This window comes from Sparus aurata, chromosome 1 (genome assembly GCF_900880675.1).
Source record: "Sparus aurata chromosome 1, fSpaAur1.1, whole genome shotgun sequence".
NCBI lineage: Eukaryota > Metazoa > Chordata > Actinopteri > Spariformes > Sparidae > Sparus > Sparus aurata.
Genome location: NC_044187.1, coordinates 7,166,483 through 7,193,097, shown reverse-complemented (window position 1 = coordinate 7,193,097; position 26,615 = coordinate 7,166,483). Strand labels below are relative to the sequence as shown.

At 42.7% G+C, this 26,615-nt stretch overlaps 1 protein-coding gene across 1 annotated transcript in view; it reads right to left on the bottom strand.

Annotated features, from left to right (window-relative positions):
* Positions 1–243: 243 nt before the first annotated feature.
* The window catches only part of elfn2a (extracellular leucine-rich repeat and fibronectin type III domain containing 2a), a 256,747-nt gene continuing 230,375 nt past the window's right edge, over positions 244–26,615 (bottom strand). Inside the window, exons 5-8 of the mRNA XM_030424466.1 lie at positions 16,241–16,773; positions 14,229–14,378; positions 12,830–13,824; positions 244–12,302 (exon numbers count right to left, since the gene is read on the bottom strand). Of these exons, the coding sequence (XP_030280326.1) occupies positions 10,730–12,302; positions 12,830–13,824; positions 14,229–14,378; positions 16,241–16,432 (2,910 nt within the window). The 5' untranslated portion in view covers positions 16,433–16,773 and the 3' untranslated portion in view covers positions 244–10,729. The remainder of the gene's footprint in view (positions 12,303–12,829; positions 13,825–14,228; positions 14,379–16,240; positions 16,774–26,615) is intronic.

The following is a 26,615-nucleotide window of genomic DNA, read 5'->3' as shown; positions in this document are numbered from 1 at the left end:
CACAACAACCTGCTTTCGAACTTCTCTAAGGATTTCTAGACCCAGGCGACTCCGCCGTCTGTAGCTGCCTTCCACCACGTGCTCCACTTGGATGCCTGTTATTAAATTTGCAGCATTTGTTCGCTGCAGGGAGCGACCGAAAGCATAAACGCATTTCCCCCGGATCATGTTCCAGTGTTGATAATTGCCAAAGCAACTGTTATCTAAGTGATGCTCAAGGAACAAGTGGTGGCGTACAGCTGCTTTTTTTTTTTTTTTTTTACCATTGTTAATATTTTAATGCACTGCGCTACATTCTGCTGGGGCTCAGTGGCTCTGGTGTGTTAGACAATTGGATAATACTGTCTTTTTGTTGGTATTTTAAGATTTGTCTGAAGTTGCCACCCCATGGATGTAGCTAACAGGGATTTGGTTTGGAATTGTTGCTTTTTCATTATTACTTTACCAGGACAATGCACCAAACAAGGCATTGTTATTCAAAGACAGCACACTAGAGGCAACTGACTACAATGAGTGCTGACACCCAATTAAAGATAGGCTATTATTATCTGAATACACTTTTGTAAAACATGATTTGCAGCTCATTAGCGTTGACAGTATTACTAAGAATAAGCCAGCAGCCAAATAACCTTTTGTCCACTGCCTCTAGAGCCAAGATAAAACATGAGAGAAATTCTGATGCCAAAAAAACTCATTTTGTCTTATATCAGTGTAAGTGAACGTAAATCAGAAGAATAGTTTATATAGTATGGCTGCGTTAAAGCCTAATGGAGACTTTCATCAGTTCAGGCTGTTGTTCTAAGGTTGGATGATGAAAACATGATATTCAACAAAGCAGACTGTAATTTAAGACAGGATGGCACTCAATTACTGAAAACCTTTGAAATCAATTAATTACAGTCAAATAATTAAATATACATGGTGCCCTGTATGAGGTAAGGTTGTACAATTGATTGCACCCTGTTGCTTTTCCTACATGGAGTACATTTGGGTTTTCATGTAAAGACTTAAATTTTGAATCCCCAAAAAATCATCTTTTGGATGTCTGTAATAGAAGTTGAAAAACTGATGTAAAAACTTTAATTTTGAACTCTGTAAGGTTGGCGTAAGGGAGATGTCTAAAGATAGATGTTTTCACCATCAACAAAAGCCTTAAATTGACATCTTTTGAATAAGTTTTCGTCAATGGGAACTCAACACTCTCTCATGTGGCACGCCTGTTTTGTCGTACTGATTGAATTAATGTTGCAGAAACATACACTGTACTGAATTTCTTATTTAAAAAAAATGTTGCTCAATGTATTGTATATGTAACTCACTTTTCCCACTTCATTTAGATGGGTCCCTTATTTGTTCGTCCAACACGACCAACACCATCATTAACCCACAGCGTTGCACTGGGTGACACGTGTCTTTTAAAATGATGAACATGGACGCTGTGGTAGGGATGTACCCAAGTCTGAACAGGTTATTCGAGAAAGCACAAATAATGCAATGGAAACACATTTCTTCTAGCAGAAGTCTCTTGTTGTTGTAAGGGAAAGAAATTCAACTCATGCACCTATTAAAATTTTGAATTAATGTGATCCCCAGGTGCAGAATTAAATAAAACAAAACAAATCAACCATGCCCAAAATGCTGTGACAGAAAGGTGGTTTGGCTTAATGCTGAATTGTTCACGGTGGGTCCTACAGCACTGATTTCTTTATTCACTAAAGCACCTGTCTGACACTAAAAATAACCCCAATTCACTCCTGTTGAGTAATGTTTGCTATAAACTTCATGGCCAAGCCGTTTTAGAAAATAACTTTTCCTTCTTCTGAAAATGAAACCATTTATTTTAGATCTGGATGAATATTTTCCATAGGAACCAATGGGATTCGGGGTTGAGAGACAGATAGGGTAAAGAGTATTGAGAAATAGACTCATCATCAGTCATGGTCTCCTCATGAGATTTACTGCAACCAATGTAGAATAATCCTTTAAATGTATGTTTTGTTTTGTTTTGGTAAGATAATTCATTCATCTGAGCTCCAGCCTTAGTCTGACCAACGTGCAGGTGAATCAGAGATGTTTTCAGCCTCAGTGCCTTGCTCAAGGACATTTTTGACAGTCAGCTCCCAGCCAGCCGGTCAAAAGGCAGACTCTCTTTGTACAATTGTGCCTCTCTTGCAGTGCTGTCTGTCAAGGTCATTCACACAAAGAGATTTCACAGTGGGAGTTTAAGATGACCCAAAGAGCATCCCGTAGCACATACACTGAAGTGCCACAGTTCACTGTGTGGGCTTTGTGAACATGAGCATCATAAAGACCAGTCTAGACCCACCACTTTTTCTCCTTTCTATCTCTCCTCTTTACCTCTTTTTTCCCTCGACCCACAGAATCTACGGTCAGTAAACAGCAGTGATGGAGTCAGTGCAGCATTTGGGTTTAAAAGCCAAAATTCAAAACCACCTCTTTACTTAACCCAGGACTGTGTGGGGTCAGATACCATTTTTTGCTGCTGCCCCCCGCCGCAGGGCACGAGTAGGGCCATCTAGCAAGCCACACTAGTTGTCAGAGTGCAAGTCAACCTGCTGCGCTAATGCTAATGAGGCAACAAGGGGCAGGAGGGTCAGGGGCGAAAGCATTGCAGAAAGGGATGAAAGGCGTTTCACTCAACCAGGCGGATGCAGAGATGACAGTGATATGTAGGGGAGGAGTGTCTGTGTGGTGCATGCACAAATAGGCATGGAATTATGGTACAACTGACAATACCCTTGTGTTGGTGAACAGTGTGTGTGCAGGCATGGCGGTGTGTAATTACAATCAGTGCTTGTGTGAGACATGAAATCCATGTGTTTGGCTGAATTTTTTGCCTTGTGAGTGCGTATATGCGATGAAAAGTGTGCATGAAATGAGCAGCATGCAATTACAATCCGGGCTTGTGTGACAGTGTGTGTGTGCATTTGTGTGTGCGAGAGTGACAGCGAGCAAGTGAATGAGCACAGCCTTATTGGAGCGCCCTGCAGACTGAGAGGCAGATTAATTGAAAATGCCTCAGATACCCAGCCTCAGCCGTCACTCCCTCGACAGGGCAGACCTTCATAACAAAATCCCTCGAACACACATTCACACACACACACCCATACCATTATTAGTGCTACCCCGTCTCATGTTAAGGACGCACTCATGCAGAGCTATGCTGTCAAACACGACAGGTTATGTGAAAGCAGACAAAATGCACACTCACACACACCGAAAAGTAGACAAGCACCTAGAAAGACATCCACCCACACACACACACACACACTCACACACACACACAGGATAATACTAATTCCTGCCAGTTCAATCTTCCAAATGGACACAGTCAGACTTCCCTGCTTTTTTTTTTCTTCCTCTGCCTTCCCTTAAGAGGGCCTGAAAAACATGGTCCTCGAAAAGGCCAGCAGTGACAGGCATATTATCAGCTCTTCAAAACAGCTCCCAGGGTGTGTGTGTGTGTGTGTGTGTGTGTGTGTGTGTGTGTGCGTGTGTGTGCGCGCAAGTGTGTGTGCGTGGATTGATGTGCCTCTATCCGTAAGGCTGAAGATGTGAAATCTACCATCTACAGAAAAAAAAGCCTCAGCTGAGCAAATACTGGATTGAATCCTTAAATTCCTTGAGAATTGTGCTCTCTGTTAATCTTTGCTTTGCAGACGCTGCAGTCTGTGAGGTACAAAGGGTTTCTTTAGTCTTACTGTAATATGTAAATGAACGTGTGTCACTGCGGCAGCTTGTAGTGATAAAGTCAGACAGATCAGAAGGAACCATGAGAACTCTGAATGTGACATTCACAATAAGTATTTTCATTCCATATGCAGAGATAACAAATTAGAACAGAAAACTACAACAATTAAAATACAAACGGCTGAGGAAATGCATAAATTATACAGAGAAGTAAATACATGACAATAAAAACAACAACAAAAAAGGACATTTAGGTCGGTAAAGACACTTAAGTTCATTTCTACAGATGTTTGGTTCCACTCCGCCTGCACATAAAACTCGCCAATTTGGCACTTTTTAAGACCATTTGTGTCTGTAAACGTGAATAAAAATATTCAGTCCATATTTTGTGTAGGCAGGTGTGAATATGGTATGTTTTGTGTGTGTGTGCATGTGGGAAGGTGTCTGTGTGTATAAATGTGTGTGTGTGTGTGTAATGTATATTCAGTAATGTGTGGGAAGGTATATGTTGTGTGTGTTCTCACATTTCATGTCCATATAGTGTAACTCTAATCTATTCAAACACGTACAGTATATTCATTGATTCTCTACATTGGTGTCTGTGCGTGTGTGTAGTTGTGTAAGAGTGTGTGTTTGTCACAGTTGGCCACCGGTAGAAACTCCTCCAGGTTTGTTGTATGTCGGACCTCCCTCCATAAGTCTCTCCCATTCAGTCGACGAGGAGTCGAATGATCGACAGATCAGGTCAACCCACAAATGAATCGACAAATTAACGGCTCAACCTCAACAGCAGACAGACGGCATTGTTTGCAGTTAAGTTGCAGTAGTCCTGCTTCCTCTTCAGAGCCAGTAAAACTAGCCAGGGCTTAGGTCAGCTTGACTGCTGGTTAGAGCATTTAGGGATCAGGGGTTGAATTCTCTGTGTAGCATTCAGTAAGGTATAAACATCTCACTCAGGATCAGCAGGGCATCTCCGAAGGTAGGTCATTACTTTCAGCAGAGCCAAAGAGCCATAATGTCATCAAAATGTAAATTAAGTGTAGAAAATACTGAATGAACTCATAACTCTGCCAAGGCTGTGCAATATTCTTTTTTTTTCTTTTTTTTCAATTTCAAGCCAAACCATCACCCTCACACGTCTCTCTTCTTATGAACCCAGTGGATTGGCAGGTCTATTACAAGCTCTGGTGTGGGACTAGTCTGGGAAAATAATACAAATGTTTAAAAATGGCACATATATCAAGATTAAGAAATACTTTTAAAAGATCAGAAGAAAAAAAATCCAAAACACAAAGAAAAGAAGTGAAGCATTAACTCCTTGGCAGAGGTAGGCAACAACTGTTCATTAATTCACAATCATAACATTAATGCGGACAAAAAGACAGGCCAGGTAACTAGCCTTTATAGCTATCTTGACTAAAACTATATATTACATACTCATACATATGATACGAGCACTTTCTCTCTCTCTCTATTATTCCTAGCCTTGTTCACTGGGCTCCAAGCGAATGGAACTTGGCCCAACAAAATCTGTGCTTCTCGAAGGGGAGTTGTGCTCTGAACTGAGCCTTTCAAGCAGTACTTTCTCCTCCAAGTCTGCATATTGCCTCCAGCAGCTCCTGTCAATCAAATGATCTGAGATATGCCGGTGCCCGCCAGTCCGAGAAGGCAGCATTTCTATACAGCCTGAGATGAAGGTCTGCCTTCGAGACAATGCAAAGAAGCCTCTTGGACTTTTGGCTCGGCCTGTCAAGATTCATGACAGCCCAAGAGAAGTCCGTTTCTAAAGTACAGCAGCTCTACATATGTGTATGTTTGACTCAAACACACACACTCCGTGTGGGTAATATATTGGGCAGGACTTAGCCACACCACTTTAAACTCAAGTTGATGTTTGTCCCCACTGGTCCCTGTAGCATATTTTGGTGAACATGCTAAACAGTTGCCTTACTATTGTGTTTAAAAGGCACTGGAAGAAATAAACTATAACTAAACTACAGAGTTGTGGAAAACTCCTCGACAACAGCAGTAGTGAGAGAAAGTTTTGAATGAACCAGGTGAAATTAACAGTGAAATAAGCCGTGGCTAGCTCTATTTAGCTCTATTGTGGAAAGCAGGACTGTCCCACCCTGTCACATTGTAGCACAAAAATACTTATCTTCAAATTACACCAAACTGCAGCTTCTGAAATGTATCTGATGTAAAAAGGTATCATATTTTACATGTTTACAACATAAATATAGTATTCTGTTCGGCAGAATGCACAATTTTTGAAAGGGAGATAAATGTACCCGGGCAGAGTTGGAGATATAATTCTGGGGACACTTTGTTGAAATCCCTTTATCACATAACTTCTGTCCCATTTTCTAAGCTGATATTAAACTCCAAGAGAAAAGTTATATTCACAGCACTGGTTCGTATGTTCCATTAACTTGTAAATGGTGAAGGAGGAAGGGCCATCAGGGGATAGGAAGAGGGATGCTTCCAGGTTTACTGCTGCAAGTGTGAGATCAGCCTCTATCTCTACAACGTTTTAATGTTTACAGCATTAAAACAAAGTCCATGTTCCCACTGCAGACCTTATTGTTTGGACAAAGGTTTGATTAAACTGGAACAAGAGACCTCTCAGCTAGTCCCAAGGAGCCATTGCAAGTGTACAGTTTCTCTGCCAGAGGTTAGTATTGAGAGCAACTACAACTCCAAAGGGAGGGAATAGAGAGTGTTGTTCCAGGATTTTCCATGACTACTGATTTGTGTTTTTCAATAAGCCAAACTTTAAAAACTTACAAAACGGAAATGAGAAACCAAACTTGTATGGCAATGAGTCCCCGAGGCAGCCAGCAATATTGTTGAGAACAGTTTAAAACCCCCGTGAATTAGTTTGAGGTGTATAGAAACTATCCTTCTGGTTCTTTGATTAACAAAATCCTTGTTTCCTATTTGCCAGAGCTGCTCCACCTTTTAATCTCCCAGACCATAATCTTGACGTTAACTCAAATTTCTTGGCACTTAGACTCTCTGTGACCCCTACTTGGGGAAAACAAGAGGCCCAGTGAATGGTTTCATTATTTTCTTCAATGCAGACACCATGCCTGATTACCAGTTCCAATCGCACTTCTGGGATTCACAGCTCTGGACATCGAGGGTTTGACTCTACTCCTCAGAGACTGCCACATGTCGCGCCGTCTCAATTGTTCCCTGTTATTTTTTTCTTTCTTATTGGAAGCCTGAGACTGTCAGCGATTCCTTCACATTGATTCAACATTGTTACTAATTGGCCAGACAGGAGAGAAGACACACATGCAATCCCTAAGGAACAATATCTGTACATCCATCAGTCTCAACTTGTGGATTCTGGCCCCTGAGGACTGAAAGTCAGACACTTCCCACTGTAAGGGAGGGAGATCAGAAAACATTGCTGCCAAGTGAAAATAACTTGTGAAGATGAGTACATACTAAAAGAAATACAGGGGATATGTTAACTGAGGAATAGGAGCAAGGCTCGGTCAGTGTGGATGGAGTGTATGTGTAGACTTAAGCGCATTATAGTAATTACGTGTTGTTATTCAAACAGGGCAGAATAGGATACCTGTTTGAAGTCAAGCGAATTGATTTAAATACAAGTAAAAATGATTCAATAAGAACACTGGGCAACAGGACAGATATGATGTATGATCATCAGTATAAATTATGACAATTGGACAAACTGTGCTTATGAATAGCTGAGCTAATGTTATTCCCTACATCTAGCAGAAGGCCTTGAGGGTATACGCAGGTAACCTCAGCTTGAGTCCTTGCAGTCTTCCGAATGAAGCCATTATTTTTACAAAGCTTCCACCCCTGCATAGCCTGTGGTACTAATCTAAAACTAATTGATTGGTGATACCTTGGACCTAACACATAGCATAGCTGCCAGTGGAATTCGAACAATAGGCCAAAATAGAAAACTAGAGGCCCTTTATAAAAATGGAGGCTGTCCAACTGAGCGCCCAAGGGAATTTGCTCTGTGTTTTTTATTTGGTCCCACTCGCCCAAATTAAGTTCTATTGATCTGATAGCAGAGTAATGATGCACATTTGACATCCCATTGTGAACGCTAGTGGGTGTATTGGATTGACTGCCACAGATGACTTAGAGAGGTCGGCGGGAAAGTCATTACTCAATCTGAAGCACAATGGAATATCAAAAAGCAAAAACAGTGGGTCGATAGTTACAGCATAATTAAAATGGTCGACTCACCCAAATAACAAAACAGATATTTCTCATTTACCCCTCGAGACATCATTCCTTTTTGGACTTTTTTACTTAAACGTGCATATAAGCATAATCTTCTTCTGATACTTCAAAACAGATTTTCTTTTTTTCTAATACTAGCTGACCTTTTGAATCAAGCACATTCTGTAGGCTAAGATCTTCATAGGTCAAAGAGTAAATGCCAACTTCAGCTCTCACTTTCTCCATCAAACTCACACCTCGAACAGTGGGTGAATTCAAGCCCTGTCAAAACGATGATATCAGGGTTAACCCAGCAGAAAAAAAAACAAATAGGAATTCATTACTTCCAGGCTTTACAGACTGGTCCTTCCTGACTGATCAGACTCAAAATAGAAAGAACACCACCCAGGAGGATATTCCACACCTTGTCCTGTTCATACCCTGAACGGTTATGGTGATGCATAAATCTGACCTTAGTGTTTGTCTGAGGAGCATTTCTGTCTTTTATGAGTAAGAGGAAACAGAGTGGTGGTTATATAGCATCTGATGATGCAGGCAGGGGCAGAAAGATAGATAGGCAGACGTAGGCAGCCGTCATTAATTTCAATCAGGCTCCCAGTCCGGCAGAGTTAATAATATCAGCACGCCCTTCTGACCTCAGATGATGGTACGACATCAACCTCCGCAAATTACTCATTAATTTGCCCCATTAAGTTGGACAGAGGTGGCAGGCAGGGGAAAAAACACTGAGGGGAATGAATTAATTAGACATTTTAAAACAGAATTTATACCTTTTCAATTGAGATGAATCACAGCAGAGACAGGGAGGTCAGGATGCCAGTGGTGAGGATAGAACGAGTGGGCAGAAAAAAAGAGCTGAAGACGACTGGCTAAGATTAATATTTTGAAAGAGTGGATGTTGATGCAGGGGGAGAGCATGAAGGCAATTTATATGGATGAGGTGTACTTGGGTTTGTGAAATATCTAAAGCATACAGATTTGTAGTGTTTGAATTATCAGCGTTTGTGCCTCTTGTGAGAATGTGCAGTGAGAGAAAAAAAAAAAAAAAACATCTGTCTCATATAATAGTCTCTCGTTTGATCTGTAATAATACCAAGCCTTGCTCCCATTTTATTTTTATTTTTTTTCCAGACAGATTTCATTGTAACACCTGTGAAATCAAACCCAAATCCTAAATAGTAATGAACCATATTAAACCAGGGCAGTTGCTTTCTTTCTCCTTGGGACTACATCCTACTCTATGAACCATATTAGAAAGGAAAAGCAAATATAATTAATATAAAAAGAAACGTGTGAAATCATACCTCCCACAGGCACTTTGGTCCATAACAAGCTCCCACCCAGAGCAGAGCAGGGTCATATATACTGAGTGGCGAGTCATCCAGTCTGAGGCAGAGTATTTCCCCGGGGCCTTCACTCCTCTTACAATCCATTTTATCTCACTGTGTAGTGCAGGGAGCCTTTAACTTATTTTCAGTTTCTATGCAGACTCACCTTGAGCTGATACATGAATCACATATCGTCTCCTTAACATTGGCATGTTCAAAATGAGATGCAGCAAACCTCTCACCTGCTCTCAGTCAGCCACTATTCCTAAATGTGATTACAGGGTTCTTTAATATAGGAGCTAACACCTGTCTTACCAACCTGCATAACCCGCCCTAAAGTAATTTCTTCATGACTTGCACTATTGAAATGTAAATTTCCTACCTCATAGCTTTCCTTATCTAAAGAAATATGCTACGGCTCTAAATAAGAAATGGGCTGGAGACAAAAACGCCTGCGGGTCTTGAAGGGGTTTACTTCACACTATCTAGATAGACAGGCAGGCAGGCTGGGCCAAAGATGCAAAATAATGTACGCACACACAAACACACACTCCCCAACTGGGTTGTTATCTATATGCAAAACATCTCCACTAAGCTATCCACTTTGCTACTGTGGAGAAGACTGAAAATAATGGACATCTCAGCCACAACCCAACTCCCCCACCCACACACAATCACTCACACCAGCATGCACAAACTGAATATACATGCCCACACACAACTGAACATATGTAGTTAGGTGTTTCGAATCGATATGCATGCTCAACACACAGCCTCCGTGACCTATTCTTACACTGGCTAATTGCCAGGGAGAACAATTAGCTCGATAAGTATCACTTAATGTCCTCCCCCAAAGAGAGAGATTCAGGCTATTCTAAAACAAGCGCACCAAATTCTTCATCCTGCTCCCTCATTATCTTCCTAAATGATGCTTCTATAGGAGAGCAGGTGTCTGTGGCGCTGTGGAATGATTGTTTCGTGAATGGTGGTTTGATGGGATTAGAAAGAAGAGGGACAGGGTTTAAGTCGTGAATGGGGCTGCTTCTGGTGAGATAGCTGAGCTACAGTCTGCCAGTAATGAGGTAGAAGACACTTGCTCGTCACCACCTTTGCTTTGCTCATTAGTGGGGATTCAGTGGGTGTACGGAAGCCTGCAAGGACCAAAGTGCCCAGTATGAGGTAGTCTGGTGAACAGCTTGATTCTTGTTAATTATCTCCAACCCCAGCAACAACCTCTTAAAATTATCAATGAACGAATGAAACAAGTCCAAAAAATTACCTAGAGCGAATACCTCTTTAAATCTGGATTCAGCAGGGGAATGACCCATGTCACTGGACACCTCAGAGGAAACATTATTTGTCTTGCTACATTAACATCTATCCCCCTTATTAGTCTGCTGTTGGCATCCAACTTCACAATCTCCCTTACAGCATTTCGACTTTGCTCTCTCTGCTCACAGCTTCTGCTGGGCAGAAACCCCCTTCCAGTAATCCAAAATATCGTGAAGGTCCTCATCCTTGGCAAACTGCACCTTCTTACGCAGGGCATGACCTGCTGCTATATAGGATGCTTCCTCTCTGGGGCTTTTCTTGTAAGGCCGGAATCGCTCCCAGATCCGTAGTGTGCTCTCAGATGAATACTCTGGACTGGAGGAGTAGCCAGAGTTGTAGTTGTGGTGACGAGAAGGTGAGAGCTGGGAGTAGGCGGCTGTGGCATCCCTCTTGGTGCGGCCCAGGGGTTTAAGGAATGAGGCCTTTTGGGCAGGTGATGGTGAGTCATTGACACCCTCATAGTAGAGTGCAGGAAAGGAGTGGCGGTGCTCAGAGCTGTGGTAGTCTGGCTGAACCTCCAAGTGGTGCTGCTGCTGTCCAGGGCCAACCACTCCACCTCCACTCCCATTATTACACCCCATACCACCCCCATTCACGCTCATCCCACCACCATTTATGTTTCCCATCCCATTCCCGTTGCAGCCTGCTACTCCACCACCTCCTCCACTTCCACTCCCTCCACCGCAACCAACAGGGCTGCTCTTTTCTGTTGGGTACTTGGGAGGATCGCTGCGTTGCTCAGGAATATCCACACTATACACCCTAGAGCTTTTGACAGATCCCATCGGAGGCACACCAGAACGGTTCTTCACAGCTGTGTCAGCGCTTAATTGCCTTTGAAGGGGCCGCACTGCATTGGCTGGAGGCGGGTCACGGTAAGGAGGAGAGAGGAACCCCCCACCACTGATGCCCGGCCGCTCAGAGAGGGGCATGACAAGAGGAACTGGGGCCATAGAAGGTGGATGAGGCTGCTGATGTAGCTGAGGATGAGGCTGAGGATGTGGCTGAGGATGTGGTTGAGAATGAGGATGAGGCTGGGGGTGAGACTTTGGATGCACCTTTGGGGAGGAGGCCATGATCTGATCTCCAGGGTGGCCTGGAGAGAGGGGCAGGAGGTTTCGAGGGAGGGACGCAATGCAAGGTGGAGGCTGGGAGGAGGACACAGAGTTGGCATTGTCAGCCGTGGTCACAACATTAGCAGAAGCATCCAGTTTCAGGGCATCAATGCAGTTGTTGATGATCTGGTTCACCTTGTCCACCTCTTTTGCGATTGTGGAGATCTCTGATGCTGAGCCACGGCCGTCGTCATCCGAGTCCTCCCCAGCCTCTGTCCCATTCTCAGCCCCACCTCGCATATCCACAACTACTTCCCCTCCTACCCCTGCTCCTCCAGTTGTGACTCCTCCCTCCCTGCCTTCCATTGCCATTCCTGCAGTCCTCACATCCATGTAGTTGCCCTTTCCACCCATTGCCTCAGAGAAGGCAGTGGCCATTTTTTCCACCTGCGGCAAGGTGGAGAGGCGTGAAGAACTAGTGTTGGCTGAGCCGTGGAGCATGCCTGTGCTGGAGGAGGCAGATTGAGGAAGCTTGCCTCCTGCTCCCCCTGAATGGTGGTGCTGATGGTGAGCCTGCTCCTGGAGACGCTGCATGGCACTGGGGTCGTTGGCAACGGCTGCAGCTGCTTCTGGGCCATACCTTAGGAAAGACAGATTCATTTTAGAACAAACAACACACTTAGTCTTATTATCTGATGACATATGAACATAATTTTGAACATTTACCTAAACAACATGATTCAAAAGTGTATACAACTAACTGTTTGAAGTCAATTAGTTTTAATCCTCTCAGTGATGCCATGGGATGACAGAACTTGTGCTGTTTTAATGAACATGGCCCAAGAGCATGACCCAACGTCTCATTAAAAAAAGTATGGTTAGGGAAAAACATTGTTTGTAGTTAGAATAAATTAAGCTTTTTAGTAATTCAAATCAAAACAAAGCACTGCAGCAAAACAAGTACTGAACTGATGCCCATAGCATGAATCGTTCTACAAAAATCAATTATACCCAAGCGACACAGATAGTAGTTTTTTGGGGGGCCTAAAATACCCCAGATGCATCCACTCTCTGTGTGTTGGGTCTTCAACAATGTTTCCCTTGAGGGATGGTTATAATCTGACCCTTTGGACTTTCATTAACAAAATATTAAGAAATGTCAAGTACCTCATCTCCAAAATAGTTTTCTTCACACTTATAGCTTTCTGCTTCTCTTCCTGGATTCGTCGCCGTCTGAGACAGTAATACACAAATCCAAGCACAATGACCATGCCAAACAGACATCCCAAGATGGTCATGATGTAGTGGGTAGTTGTGGATGGATTGGTTCGCGTGTCCTCTGGCCCAGTAGCACGTGTGGTAAAGGTCAGACAGGTGTGGTTGTAGCGCTGAGATTTGCTTACAGAAGCCACACAAAAGGTGTAGTTTGTATGTGGTTTAAGCTTATCCAAAGTTATTAGCTCCTTCTTGTTTTTAAGCGGCATGATGTCTGCAACAAAAGTTTGGTTGAACTGGGAGAGGATGTACATCTTACTGAAGGGTCGTGGGATCTGCACAGCTAGAGAGGCAGTATTGAGGGTGACAGTTTGAAGCTTCATTGAAATCTGATGGCTATAGATGGGTTCAGCAGTGGACGTTATGGTTGGCTGGTGGTAAAGACCTTGGTCTGGATTATCCAAACCCATCCCTGAGCCATCTTGATCAGGAGTCTGGGATGTCATCCCTGGAATTATCACACCATCACGACACATGGATAAAAGAGTGTAACGGGCATTTCTTCCGTGTCCAGGCACTGGGCTCAGCAGTGGGTAACCAGTCATTTCAGGAGGAGTTTCGCATTGGAGACGGTCATAGGTGTGGGTGACATTGTTAAATGCCTCCAGCCAGGTGAGGAAGCTGTAGAGATCACAGCCACAGTGGAACGGGTTCCCTGCCAGTTCACACACCATCAGCCTGTTGAGGACAGTGAAGGTGGACGGGTCAAGACGGGCCAACTTGTTAGAAGATAAGTCCAGGCTGCTGAGGCTGGGGCACTCCCAGAAGGCATTGGTGGCAATGACCTCAATGAGGTTGTGTTGCAAGAAGAGGCACTGCATTCGACCCAGACCTCTTAACATGCCCTCAGTCAGATTGGTCAGCTTGTTGTAGCCCAATTGGAGAACCTAAACATAAAGAGAGAGTAATCTCGTGAATTATTTAATAATAGGTGATACAATAAAACTAATTATCGATTTGATCAAACTTAATAACAATCTATTATTTTAAAAAATCCAACATGTCACAATTCATATAAACAGTGGTTTAGGAGATGCAGATCAGTTTACATTTGCACAACCATCTTCATTAAGCATGGTCTCCTAAATGGAATTGATATATTTTAGAGAGAAGACAAATTATTCAATTGCATAGTAAATGTTTAGTGGTATGGACTGTTTTGAAGCATAAGGGACTTGTGTTAAACTCCTTGCCCTTTTTGCTTTATGGTCAAATACAGAAAGCTAAACCGAACTTAAGCTTAGAGATAAACAAATACAAAACAAATAGATTTGTGTTCCTGGCTGCAGACCTGTAGGTTGGCCTGTCCAGCAAAGGCCCCATCCTCGATGTAGCTGATCTCGTTCTTTGTAAGATTGAGGTCAGTAAGGTTTGTGAAACGGAACATGGAGGTAAAGAGCACAGCCTTGAGTTTGTTCTCATTCAGCCTCAGGTCGTGAACCTGGGGAGAAAAGAGAGAGAGCTGATGACTTTCAGGTGATGCATCGCACCCTCTGGCAGCCACAGAGGAGGACCCACGCTCTTTGCCAAAAATAGCTGCCAAGACAATATTGCACCTCCAAACATACAAGTTTGCTGTCTGTATAATAATTCCCTCAATTATGCATCTGATCAAAATGTGTATTTAGATACCAAATCCTTTTACAAGCAGTTGAACATCCCTCTTGAGATATATAGCAGAGGAAAATGGTAACGCCGGCAGTGGAATGTAGTTGCATGTCAACAGTACCATTGGGCGCTTAAATAAATTATCCTGAAGATTGTCCATTCTAATAATTTACACAGCAATATGCATATGGTTACACTGAATAAAATACTTTACACGTTAAACCGTAGTCAAACAGAAAGCCACTACATAAATGAATAGTAGTAGCACAAAACATTGACTAATCCATGTTGCTAGAGCAGAGCCCCATTGGGCTATTTTTTGAGCACCTATGTTGACATATAAGTGAAATATTGAATTTGGTACCTGATAAATTTTGAATGGCACAGATGGTGCTAATATGTACCAAAATGTTCCGAAATGTGCCAAAATGGCACATTTGGAGATTTTGCCTGAGTACTCTGCACTAAAACCACTCTAATTTTGTTTTGATTCACTTTATTAGCATAAAAGCTGGCAGAGGTAATGTTCAGAGGTTTTGCTTTTGTTTGCTAGAGATTAAGAGCTGCAGCTCCATCATTCCTAAGTGACATTCATTCTAAAATTGTAATAAAAAATATTTAATTCATGCTGTGTGCCAACGTAATTTACTCTGGACCAGTGACATATATACCTATACTTACAAATATGTTAAGTGTTCCCTTTATAATGATACCATAATTATTCAAATAGCCCTTTTAGCTGCAGAGATACATAGCAGTGTCTATTTCTTAACAGGATAAGTTTGCAGCCCTGAGGTTCTTCTTGTCTGTTACAGATGCTGCAGAGCTTCAGAGTTGACTGAGTCAGTCACTGAAAGTTTCATCAGGCTCTGAGTATCTTGAAATTGTTGGCTATCTGACAGATCAGTTTGTTGCTCTGAGATTCTCACTGTTCCAATGTTTTGCACACTGCTTATCTGCCCTGGGCAGCCTGGACTTTTAGAGGCTTGAAGAGCTTTACATTTCTGAACACGCCTCAAGTTGAGATAACTCAAACTCAGAGCAGAAAAGCATCAGACATCATTGTCAACTGTCCCCCAGGAACTGCTTCTCACCCTCAAATCGGAGTCAGGGTAAGTGCCCTCCGCTGTTTTCTTTCTCTCGCGATGCTGTTTATTCACGAGATGGCCTACTATATACTGGTTAACTATGTCTAGCTAGCCAAAATAGAGGTACAGATCTGTGAGATCTACTAGGCCTAGTATGGTGCGCCTTGAGTTTTGCAAGCTGTAAAATGCTCTGTCTGATCAGGCACACAGCAATTATTTGTTTCAATAATAAATTCATAACCACATAATACAATCACTTGTGCTGCTACACCTTAATATCACCTTGCCACTGTGTTAGATATATGCATATATGTTCTAAGATTTAAAATGACTCAATTTCATAATAGATACTGTATTACATCACTGTGATGGTTATCACTGCAACCGAATAATCACAACAATCAGAATCACACAATAAACCCTCGCAGTATACTGAGTGAACAGAAGATTAGATTCACTTGCAGCCCTGCAGAAGTCACTGTCACGATTAATGGTATGTGCTCTTTAGCTGACACCATCTTAACTCAGCGTGCATAAAGGCATAAAGTTTAATGGAGGTGGCTGCGATGGCATAAAAAGGCCTCCTGACAGGTAAGTTCATACTGACCGTGCTGTTGATGTGCTGGGGGATGGTCTCGTATGGAGGCTGGTTCTGACTGCAGATAGCCAGCCAAACGTATCCTTTATCCCCCTCTATCAGCCAGCAGTCCCCTTTCACCGTGCCAGGCAGGTGGAGGAGCAACAGAGCAGGGAGCAGGAGGGAGAGAAACAGGGAGGACAAATGGAGTCTGCTGGCCATGGTGTGGATTAGGAGTTTTTGTGGTCGCCTCAGTAGAAAAAGGAGGAAAAGAAAGGATTTGAAGGGAGGAAGGCAGCGGGCAGCGGTTTCAAACCAGGAAGGGTGAAGGTCAGGGGCAAGCAGGCCAAATCTAAGTAGAGAGAAAGGTGAACGGTGGGGCGTCTTCACGGTGATTAGAGCTGAGCTTGCAGCATGGCAGCTTGTCCTGTCCCCATTTTAGGTGTTCCACGTCAAAGGGTTTTGGAGACTGTCACCCCAGCAGCTACTCATGGCCCCTGACAACCGGACGTCTCAGCAACACAGATGAGGAAAATACTCCCTCGCAGAGAAAGGCAGAAGGCCTATATAACAGAGAGAAGGAGGGAGGGGAGGGGGAAGGGACAGGAGAGAGGGAGGGAAGAATATTAACATTAATAGTGATAATGACAAAATGATTAAGAGTAGGCGGAAAATTGTAATACAGTTCACATATCCCCAGATGGTTTTGAATTAATTGAGTTTTGGTCTCATTTCTACAAGCACGGCGTAAAAAAACCCCCCCAAAACAGGTATGAGTCTAATACCCATGCTATCCCAATCCCTTCAAGGTAATGCACCGCAGTAATAAATCCATTTACTGCCATGATTATTTCATTGAGTCTTAATCAAGCCCAGAGAAATATATTTTGACTTTTTCAAATGAAACCAAGATTTTTATGTTGCGTAATCATTCGTGTATGTGAAGTTAACCGCCTCCTCCGAAGAGAATAAATTGCACCGCTTCCTCTCACACATTAGCATACGATGCACCGGTAGAAACAGGAAATTGCAGAGACAATGAAAGCGGCGGCGCTGTTTTTCTTTGGTGCTTTTGTCACTGTTTACAAGGTTCGCCAGTTTGCGGCTGCACTTCTATCATTTCAACTCTGAGGTACGTAATGAAACAATAACAGTTTAATAGCTGCAGCAATATAGGGGTGAAAACGGAGAGATGGGCTAAGTGGAAAACAGAGGAGGGCTGTTGTAATTTGCATGTTTTAACAGGATACTGGCTGACATTTAGCTATTTACCTTTCTCGGGGGATTAACCGTGGATTAGGCTCTAATCCAGCATAAAATATTATGTATCTCATCACCACAGCTCCGACTCTTTTAATTTGTTTCCTAAGTTCTGATTCCCTCCCAGGGAAAAGTTATCTCGCCACTACATGAATGAGGGGGAAATGATAGGAAGAACAACTGAGTAATAAACTCTTCTTAAGTACTGTCTCTCTTTCAGTTTCAAATGAAGTCTCCTCCGTGCTTTTATCCAGATGGAGAAAAAAAACTTTGCTGCAAGACATGAAGCGATGATACGGTGTAGCCCAATCGACTCAGGGGTAATGGAACCCAACTTTGGATGCCTCTGTTAAACTGGCCCATCCCTAATAGCCCGTCCTCCTCCTCGTCTGCCTCTCATCCTCTGTCCAGACTTGCACCTCAGTTAGCCTCCCAGTCACTCCTCATTTCTGTCGCACCACACCCTGAGAGCAGCTCTGAGTCCTCTCTTCAAATTGTTCCATGAAATTGATATTGACAATTCAATTCCTTCACCGCAGGCCTTCAATTTGCCTTTGACCCAACACTGTTTTCACCCTTGTGGGTGTGTGTGTAAAATAAAACACCCACAAAAAACAAAGAACAAAGAATTTACAGCTTTGGCTCGGTGGGAACCCCCCCCCCCCCAATCGCCCTGATAATCATGAAAGTCCTTCACTAATTATTTCATGTACATTTCAGATTTGAAGTGGATTGACTGCACTAACCTAGCTGGTGCAGAGTGGAGCATGTGTGTGAATGTGAGCATGAGTTCACGGCACGTCGTGACGACAAGGAGCACACTCACTGAATTATTTATCAAACAACTATTTGGACATTGATCATACCGGCCACGCTCACGCTGACACACTTATTCTCCTTCCTTCATCCCGCTGCTGAATCCTTCTCTTCTCACTCTTTGAAGACAACTCCAAGTCTAGCGGCTCGATGTTCTGATACAATCCTCCATATCCTCGGTACATTTCCTTAAACCCTAATGAGAACAACAAAGCCTCTGGCACTCCTCTGCAATTTAAGAAGATTTTTAGGGGAACCATAAAAAATTACTGTGTCACGCTTGTGATTAGCGCTCTGCTGTTTTTTCCCCTGTCGGGAGCTCATATTTACAGCATATCTGATACGACATGACTTCCAGCCTGACATGGTATTCACTGTGCTCCACAAACATGAAAGACGAGTCAGTCAAGATTCGTTTGAAAGCTGGTTGTTTATGCCGTTTCCTGTCACAGCACCTAAGATCGGCAAAGGTTTTTTATTTATTTATAATGCTGTAATGATCCTGACCACACCATTCCGGTCTATCTCCTCATCTGGGTCAGTCTCCTGTCTCTCTCTCCATCACTGTCAGCATCTGTATTTCTGTCTCTCCCCTCTTTTCCGTCCCTTTCTTTCGCCTGCCTGCATTGTTTCAAGCCCGCTTATCTCGGTTGCCTTTCAACTAGATGCACAAATGAATATGCTTCATTGCCAAAACACAACCTGACACCTTTTGTGCGCTATCGCATCCCCTCGTCAATGCTTTTATCACATTCTTTGCCATTGGTTTTATTTTGACAAGAAGCCAAAGGAAGAGACAGCCTTATTTTCCCCCTCCCTTTCTTCTCCAAAGCCGGCTCTCTTTGTGTTTAATTATTGTCCCTGATAGCTGGGCTTTAATTAAAGCTTTGCATCTGACAAACAACACTAATGATGTCAGGTCGCAGAAGCAAATGGAAAAGTTCCCAAAGTAAGACCGGGAGGGGCTGAGGGCCCATGAGAAGGAAAGAGTGTGTTTTGTGAATGTTTTGTCCTCATTGGAAAAATCACAGGATAAAACAGGATTTACAGACATTGAAGTAATAATCTGCAATGTTTGATGATGGTTTTGTTCACGTTTTATCAATATTGACGCAAGAATTAATCTTTTTACGTTAAAAGCTTTATAGCAGAAGTGGATAATAGCATTTATCTTGGAAAATACATGACCACTTATACAAAAACTACAATAATAATGTCAGATAATAACACGAGAGCCTCAAAGTCTCTGTTTAATCGACATGAGTGTTGCAAAGCCAGGCGGTGCAAATATATCACCCCAATGAACGGCTGACATCAAAGTCTCTTTTTCTGTCCTCTGCAAAAAAAAGGAGCTTACAGTCTAAGTTCCAAGTATCTGCCAACATATATATAACACAGACTGCCGCTGAAATGAATCGTACTAAAGCAGTGATTCTTTTATGTTTGATGATTTTGTAACAAGACAGCTGCAGGCGTAGTCGCTCTGTGATGGTTACCATATCCAGAATCTTAGTTTCGAAAGTCTTGGAAAAAACATACGCTGCTTAATTCTTTTGTAGTTTATGTTCACAATTTAACATCGAGGGAGACTTACAGTACACCCACATTTTATGGATTCACCACTGAATGGTTGCACCGGCCCCAGTGTGGGCCCCCTTTGACTGTCTCTAAAAGAGTTGTGCATTTCGTGTGAGTCCAACCAGCAACTTTCAAGATATGAGCCGTCTTCTGTAGTTAAAGACTAAACATTTGAGTTTCCCTCAAGCAAGAATGTTCTGGGATTTATGAGCCACAATTACCTTCCAAATAATTAAAGAATCACTCATTTTTTCATTAAACATTCAGGGAACTGGATGCTCCATTTTCAGCCCAAGGGTGAATGATTTCAGCTAATATTAGCAAAGCATGGTGAAGTAAAGCCCCCCATCTGTATTCTAATGACATGCAAAGCTTTGTGGAGATACATAGTTGGACTTGTTCACTTGCTTGCTCATTGACTCCTTCCTTTTTCTTATCCATATCAACGGAACACCTTCCACTTCTCCATTCATGACTCAGCTATTGTGGGCCTGATTGGCAGCACGATCCAACCCAAGACTTCATTAAGTTCCCTGAGGGGAGGTGAAGATGAAGTAATACCTGTAAAGGGGAATTTGCATTAATATATTAATGTTAGTGTAAAAAATACTTTCTGTACTCTAAATGATGGACAGGGGGACAAGGTTCACATTTTGGGCACCCCCATTTGGGAACGAATATATGGTCCACAAAAAGCTTACCATTTATTTGTGCAAGGTAAGGTAATACGGAGATGTTTTAGGGTTAGAATTGGGTTTAAAGTTAGGGTTTGATTTCCAGATTCAATAGTTATGCTTAACAACGTACAAAGCATGATTTACCTTAAATGTACAGTCTCATAAGAATGTCTGTTACGAGACTCCACCAGAAGAGTGTGGTGGTGTCTTTACTTGCAGAGACTTTGCCCTCTGCCTGTATTTTCATTTTCTTTCTTTTAATACTTAACTTGTTTTTTAATTTGTTTGCCATCAGTAATACTTGAGAAAGATAGTTGCTTGTTGATTGTTCGACAACCAGGGAATGACAGACGCTTTCATCAACCCAGTATGTCAATATTTGACGACTTGAGATGTGAAACTGTAATTATCATTATTTATTACAACAACAACAAAAAACACAACCAAAATGCAGACCATATAATCCTACATATGCCCTCAATGTAAACCTCAAGACCAAAGAATGATTCAATAAACTGTCTTCATGAGTATAGTTGGATAGTTGATGTGGTGTTTCACTGAAATCTTGCCCTTGCCCAAAGTCTGAACCGTTGGCAAGAGGGCAATAACAAGTAAGACAAGAGTAACACAGCGTCTCCTGAGACCAGGTCATGAACCGTTTCACTGAGTGAGACAGAAAGAATGAAAGACAGAGAGACAACAGGAAACAGCAAACAGAGACAGTACAGATAGGAAGTGATAAGAAGCATGACACCAAACAGATTTTCCCACAGATTGTCAGTGAAGCAGTCAAGCGAGTATTTCAGAAATCCAACAGACCATAGTCATCCGTACAGGAAATCCGCCGTGAGTCAACCAGCCAGTCAATCAATCCAGTCCATCAGTCAGCAGGCTCAGCAGCCAGCCAAATACCTAACCAGTCAGTCAGGTCAGGCAGGCAAACAGCCGAAGACCAGCCAGTCAATATGTCCAGTCCATCAGTCAGCAGGTCCCACAGACAGCTAATCAAATACCTAACCAGTCAGTCAGGTCAGGCAGGCAAACAGCCGAAGATCAGTCAGTCAAGATGTCCAGTCCATCAGTCAGCAGGTCCCACAGACAGCTAATCACATACCTAACCAGTCAGTCAGGCAGACAGCCAAAGATCAGCCAGTTTGTCAGCCAGTCAAGCAGTCCAGTCCATCAGTCAGCAGGCTCAACAGCCAGCCAGTCAAATACCTAACCAGTCAGTCAGACAGCAGATCAATCCAATGATCAGCCAAACAGCCAGTCAGTCGCCCCAGTCAGCCATACAGCCAGGGAGCACCATGGAGCTAAGAATTATGCCTATTAGCGCTATCAGTGCATCCCAGCCTGCCAACCAGCCAGCCTGTCTGCATTACCTTCAAAGCTGCTGCACTGTTCCTTCAAATCCATTTTTCTCGCTCCTTTCTTTTCTCTCTTTTCCTTCCAACCTTTCGTGAAGCTGCTGCTTCAAATCCTGTGCATACAGAATATGTTTCCCTCTTTGCATGTCTCATTTATTTCATGTCTTTCTGCTCGTCTCCATGCTTTCATTACTTCATATATTTATATCACCAAATATGCTTTTGTGGCTTTCCTACTTCCCCTGGTTCGCTTTGTCTCCGATCTCTCACTGTTGCAATTACGTTGCTCTCTGGCAAGTTATATATCAAGATTTAAGTGTAATAATCTGTAGACTTATGCTTACAAATGGTGCGTGAAAACATTTCTATTGCTCTGGAAAAAAAAAAAAAACAACGCAATGTACAATTAATGACACAATAAAAATGAATTGCTCTCAACACATACACAGTAGCTGTATTAAACAAGTATATTGCAAGACAATTTTGGGGTAACACTCGCTCCAATAATGCTCCCAAACAACGGTTTTAATGACACAAACACACCTTGGTTCAAAAAATAGATACACTGATGTTTTTCACAGCTGATAAATCAATTATTAAATCTCTTTCATACTTTTCTTCCCTTTCCTCTTTCACCAGCCCACTCACTCCTCCGTCTCAGCTCAACCTCTCCTGTTTTGCTTTCTCTGGTTCTTACCCGTACATCTAATTCTCTCATTTTGTTTAGAGTGGATGTAACATCTGTTGCTGTCTACCAGACATACTCCCACAGGGAGAGCCGGCCAGGGAAGAAGTTTTCAGCCACTGAGTGCTTTCAGCCACTCGCTGTGTTTCTGTGAAAGCTCTGTGGATTTTGCAAATATGAATTGTTAGACAAGCGGAGCGCACGGCACAGCGTTAGAGACAGGGAAGTGATAGAGACAGGGAAGTGATAGAGACAGGGAAGTGATAGAGACAGGGAAGTGATAGATTCAGTTACATCAACAACCATGATGAACCACGCTACCAACAATATTTGTTCTCTTGACAGCAGAGAAGCAGTGAAAGCAGTTTTACAAATGTTTTCCCTATTTAACAGATTCTCCTCCCCACACACTGAACTGATCTTTAAGTCCTTGAATTGTTTTAAATGCCACCAATTATGCACTGACATCTGATTCATTTAATTGTCTTCCCAGCTCAGATTTGTCCAGCCTCATTTCCATCTATTCCAGTCAGTGATTTCCTAAATTTCCTTTAACAACTCTCAGCAGCCCCCCGGGGGACAGATACGACTGTTTCAGCAATTATGTATATATGAGTTTATACACAAGTCAGCCACAGCATTAAAAAAGGACTGACAGCTGACTTGAGTAACAATGATAATCATGTTACAATGCAACGTTCTGCTGGGAATCGTTTAATTCTGGAATTTATGTGGATGCCACTCGACACAAACCAACCCCTCGCACTGCCCAGTGGCAATGGAGACTGTGCCACACAACCCGTAGACTCAAAGGATCCACTGCTAACACCCTGGTGTTGAACACAAGGCACCCTCAGTGGTTCTGTGTCCATGCCTCAACAGGTCTGGGCCGGTCCAATCCAAGGTGGGGCCTCCATGTATTGAAATTGTTCTAGGATGTCCAACAGGTCCAATCAGATTTGGCACTGGACACTTTGGAGGCCAGATTGACATATTGAGCTTTTTTCTACATTCCTGCAGCCATTACTAAACATTTTTTTGCAGTGTGGCAAGGCTCATCATCCTGCTGGGTGCCATCGGGGAGTTTTGTTGCCGTGTCTTTGGTCTGTAATAGTGTTTGGGTGGGTGGTGCATGTCAAGTGGCATGAATCAGATGAACCCAAGCGACCCAAGGTTTCCCAGCAGAACACCGCATTATAACAAGTCGATTAAGAGTGGGGGGTCAACGAAGCGCTCGCTGTTCATACGAGGATCTGAACCCTTGAAGTAAAACTGAACAGTGCTCGGCTGCTAGCTCACTCTTAATCCAACAACACTGACAATATTTGGCCTCGTTAGATTACCATGGCCCTAGTGAGAGTCTGTTCCAGTCTAATGTTCCCGCTGTGTCTCCGGGTGAGGCTCAGCCATGCTTAGTTGTGTTCTTATAAACTTAACCTCGAGGCATGCCCAAGGCCATTCTTCTCAAAAAACTTGAGAGAGAACATACTGCAGGCTGAGTCTTTTTCTTCCGACTGTACTATGTTTGGGGTTCTGTTTTACCTTTTTTCATTTTATTGGCGAGGACCGAATGAGTTGTAAACCTTAACAGTGAATATTTGTTTTGGAAGGGCTGATCTTGGCTGGTTTTTATTGATCAAAGGGCTGTATGAGGATTACAACTTGATTTTTGCATCAACATAAGATTAAGGTGAGGGAGTAAGAGGATTTGTTCAGCCATAATACAAAATAACACATTGTTCCAACTCCCACAGGGTGCTATCCAAGCATATACATAGATATACTGTCTTCCTGAGAATGGCATGACCGAACACGCGTGTGGCGTCAAATTCAAACAGTAACGTTAATTTGACATTGCCTCAGTTAATCCTGTGTTGAATGTGAAAGAGAAAGGCGACCAACGCAGCACTTCGATCGCTTCACAACAAAAAGATTAGCATGTCAGAATTTTCTGCCCTTCTCTTGCCAAATTGCAGAACTTCTCCAACGTGTTTCTCGATGTTGACCCATTGGAGCAGAGAGTGCACAAATGTAATGTGACAGAGCAAAGGAAGAGGGATGTTGGGGTTCTTGGGTGGAACAGTTAAGTACCTGCCAGATCTTTTTTTTCCGATCTGAGTCATGCGAGTCGTGGAAGACTGAAACTTATTATTTGTCCCTGTTCCTTCTTATCACTTGTAGGAACCAATTGATGGGCTTCCTTCAGATTTCTATACCATCCATACAAGTAGAGGCATGCACATGTGTACGTACGTTTGCAACTGAGTGCATTAAATCCAAAAGTACAAAGTTACCAGTAGACAAGATTTGTTGCAGTGAGTTTCTATGCTCCCATAAGTACAGTATGTGCGTGTACAGGTTTGCTATACCTTGGTGTCTTAATTACTTTTAAAACCCCATGCACAAGCTCTCCCCTCCAGCTCTCGTCAGCAGGTCTGTTGAAGTAACAGCCCTCTGTGGGAGCAGCACGTCCTCACCTGGTAGGGAGGCGGCAAGAGCAGGGAATGAAACGAGGAAGAGTGAGAGAAATATACAAGAAGAGAGGGGAAGGTGAGACGGGATGACAATTGAGAGGCAGGAGGAATAGATGAGGGATTGCAGAATATATGAATTCCTCTGTTTTGATCCGGTCATTCAAACAGTTAAACCCAACCGGGAGTTTCTTTTATGGGGTTGACCTTTTATCGAAGATGAGAGATGAGGATGCGGGGGAGGTGGTGAGAGTAGTTTCTAACCTTTATTTAATCAGGCAAGCTTAAGAAACACATATTTTCCTATAAACCCTGTATTGAATCCCTCTTGAATCCAGGTTAGAAAGTATAGAGATTTCTTGATAAGTACGACAACGCTCTAGTAAGACTAAACACTCTGAATTGCTACTTTAGTCAGGTTTTCCAATTTTTCTATTTTTCTGCAGTGATACCAGAAGGAGGAAATGTCTGCACATATGCACACATTCACACATGGAAGCTGTCCAGTCCAAGTGCCATCCTCTTCTTCGTTGGCAACTGAAGCCGCTCAGGGCCCGGTGCCTGGCTCAGGAGTAGCTTATTTATGAGTGTGTTGAAATGCTGCACAGTTTGGTGTTGACATATGCTGAGAACTGACATATTTCCTCCATGACTGCCAATTTAAAAGGGCCAGTCCACCCAGATGACATATTGCCACTTAAGGCCCCGAGGTAAAAAAGTTGATACATTGGTAATTTGTTGAAAATGGTTTCAACAAGCTATGTCTGTTACTTACACCCATGCATGTAGACTGGCAATGTGTCACCCATCACAGTTAATTTGCACATTCTGCATAGTGTATTCAAATGCCGCTGCACACTGAATATTTGCACTGTGTATTTATCTAATCTGACAGCACTGCCTGTATCTTTGCACAATGTGTACATATGACCCATCACAGAGCCTTGATTCACTGAGGTAATCTTGCTTTTCCTTCATTGCTATCTCATTTCTGTACTTTTGGTTCAGATACCCAAATCAATTTCTTGTACATGTGTAACGTGTGTCAATAAAGTCTGGTTCTCTTGTCAAGTGACATCTTGGCGTTGTGTGAATGATGACAAGTCCTCTCTTGGGAGCAAAGGTTGAAGTATTTCCTTGTTGTTATATCACCCCAAAAAGTGCTAAAAGATAGTTTACATCCAAAGCAGCAACAACAGCTTCAGTCATTTCAAATGGAGGACTTAGTGTGACGTTAATGCAGAGCCACAAAGTTCACAGAGGGAGAAGGTCACGACTGATGGATGAGTCAATCAATTAGTGGACACATTAAATAGCTAGTCGCTTCCTGTTTCTTAGCAACGGTCAATGTTGGCTTCTTTTATCCGTGGCTACAATCTTTCACTAATCATTTCCAAAACATAACCCGATGTTTGATCTGAAAATAGAGTCTTCCTAAATCAACCAAATTACAAGTGGATCATGTTCCTCCAATGTGAGTGTCAGAAAACACTCCTACGTGTCATTTGGAGGGAAATTATAAAAAAGTATATGTTGTTGCTAAAATTTTGA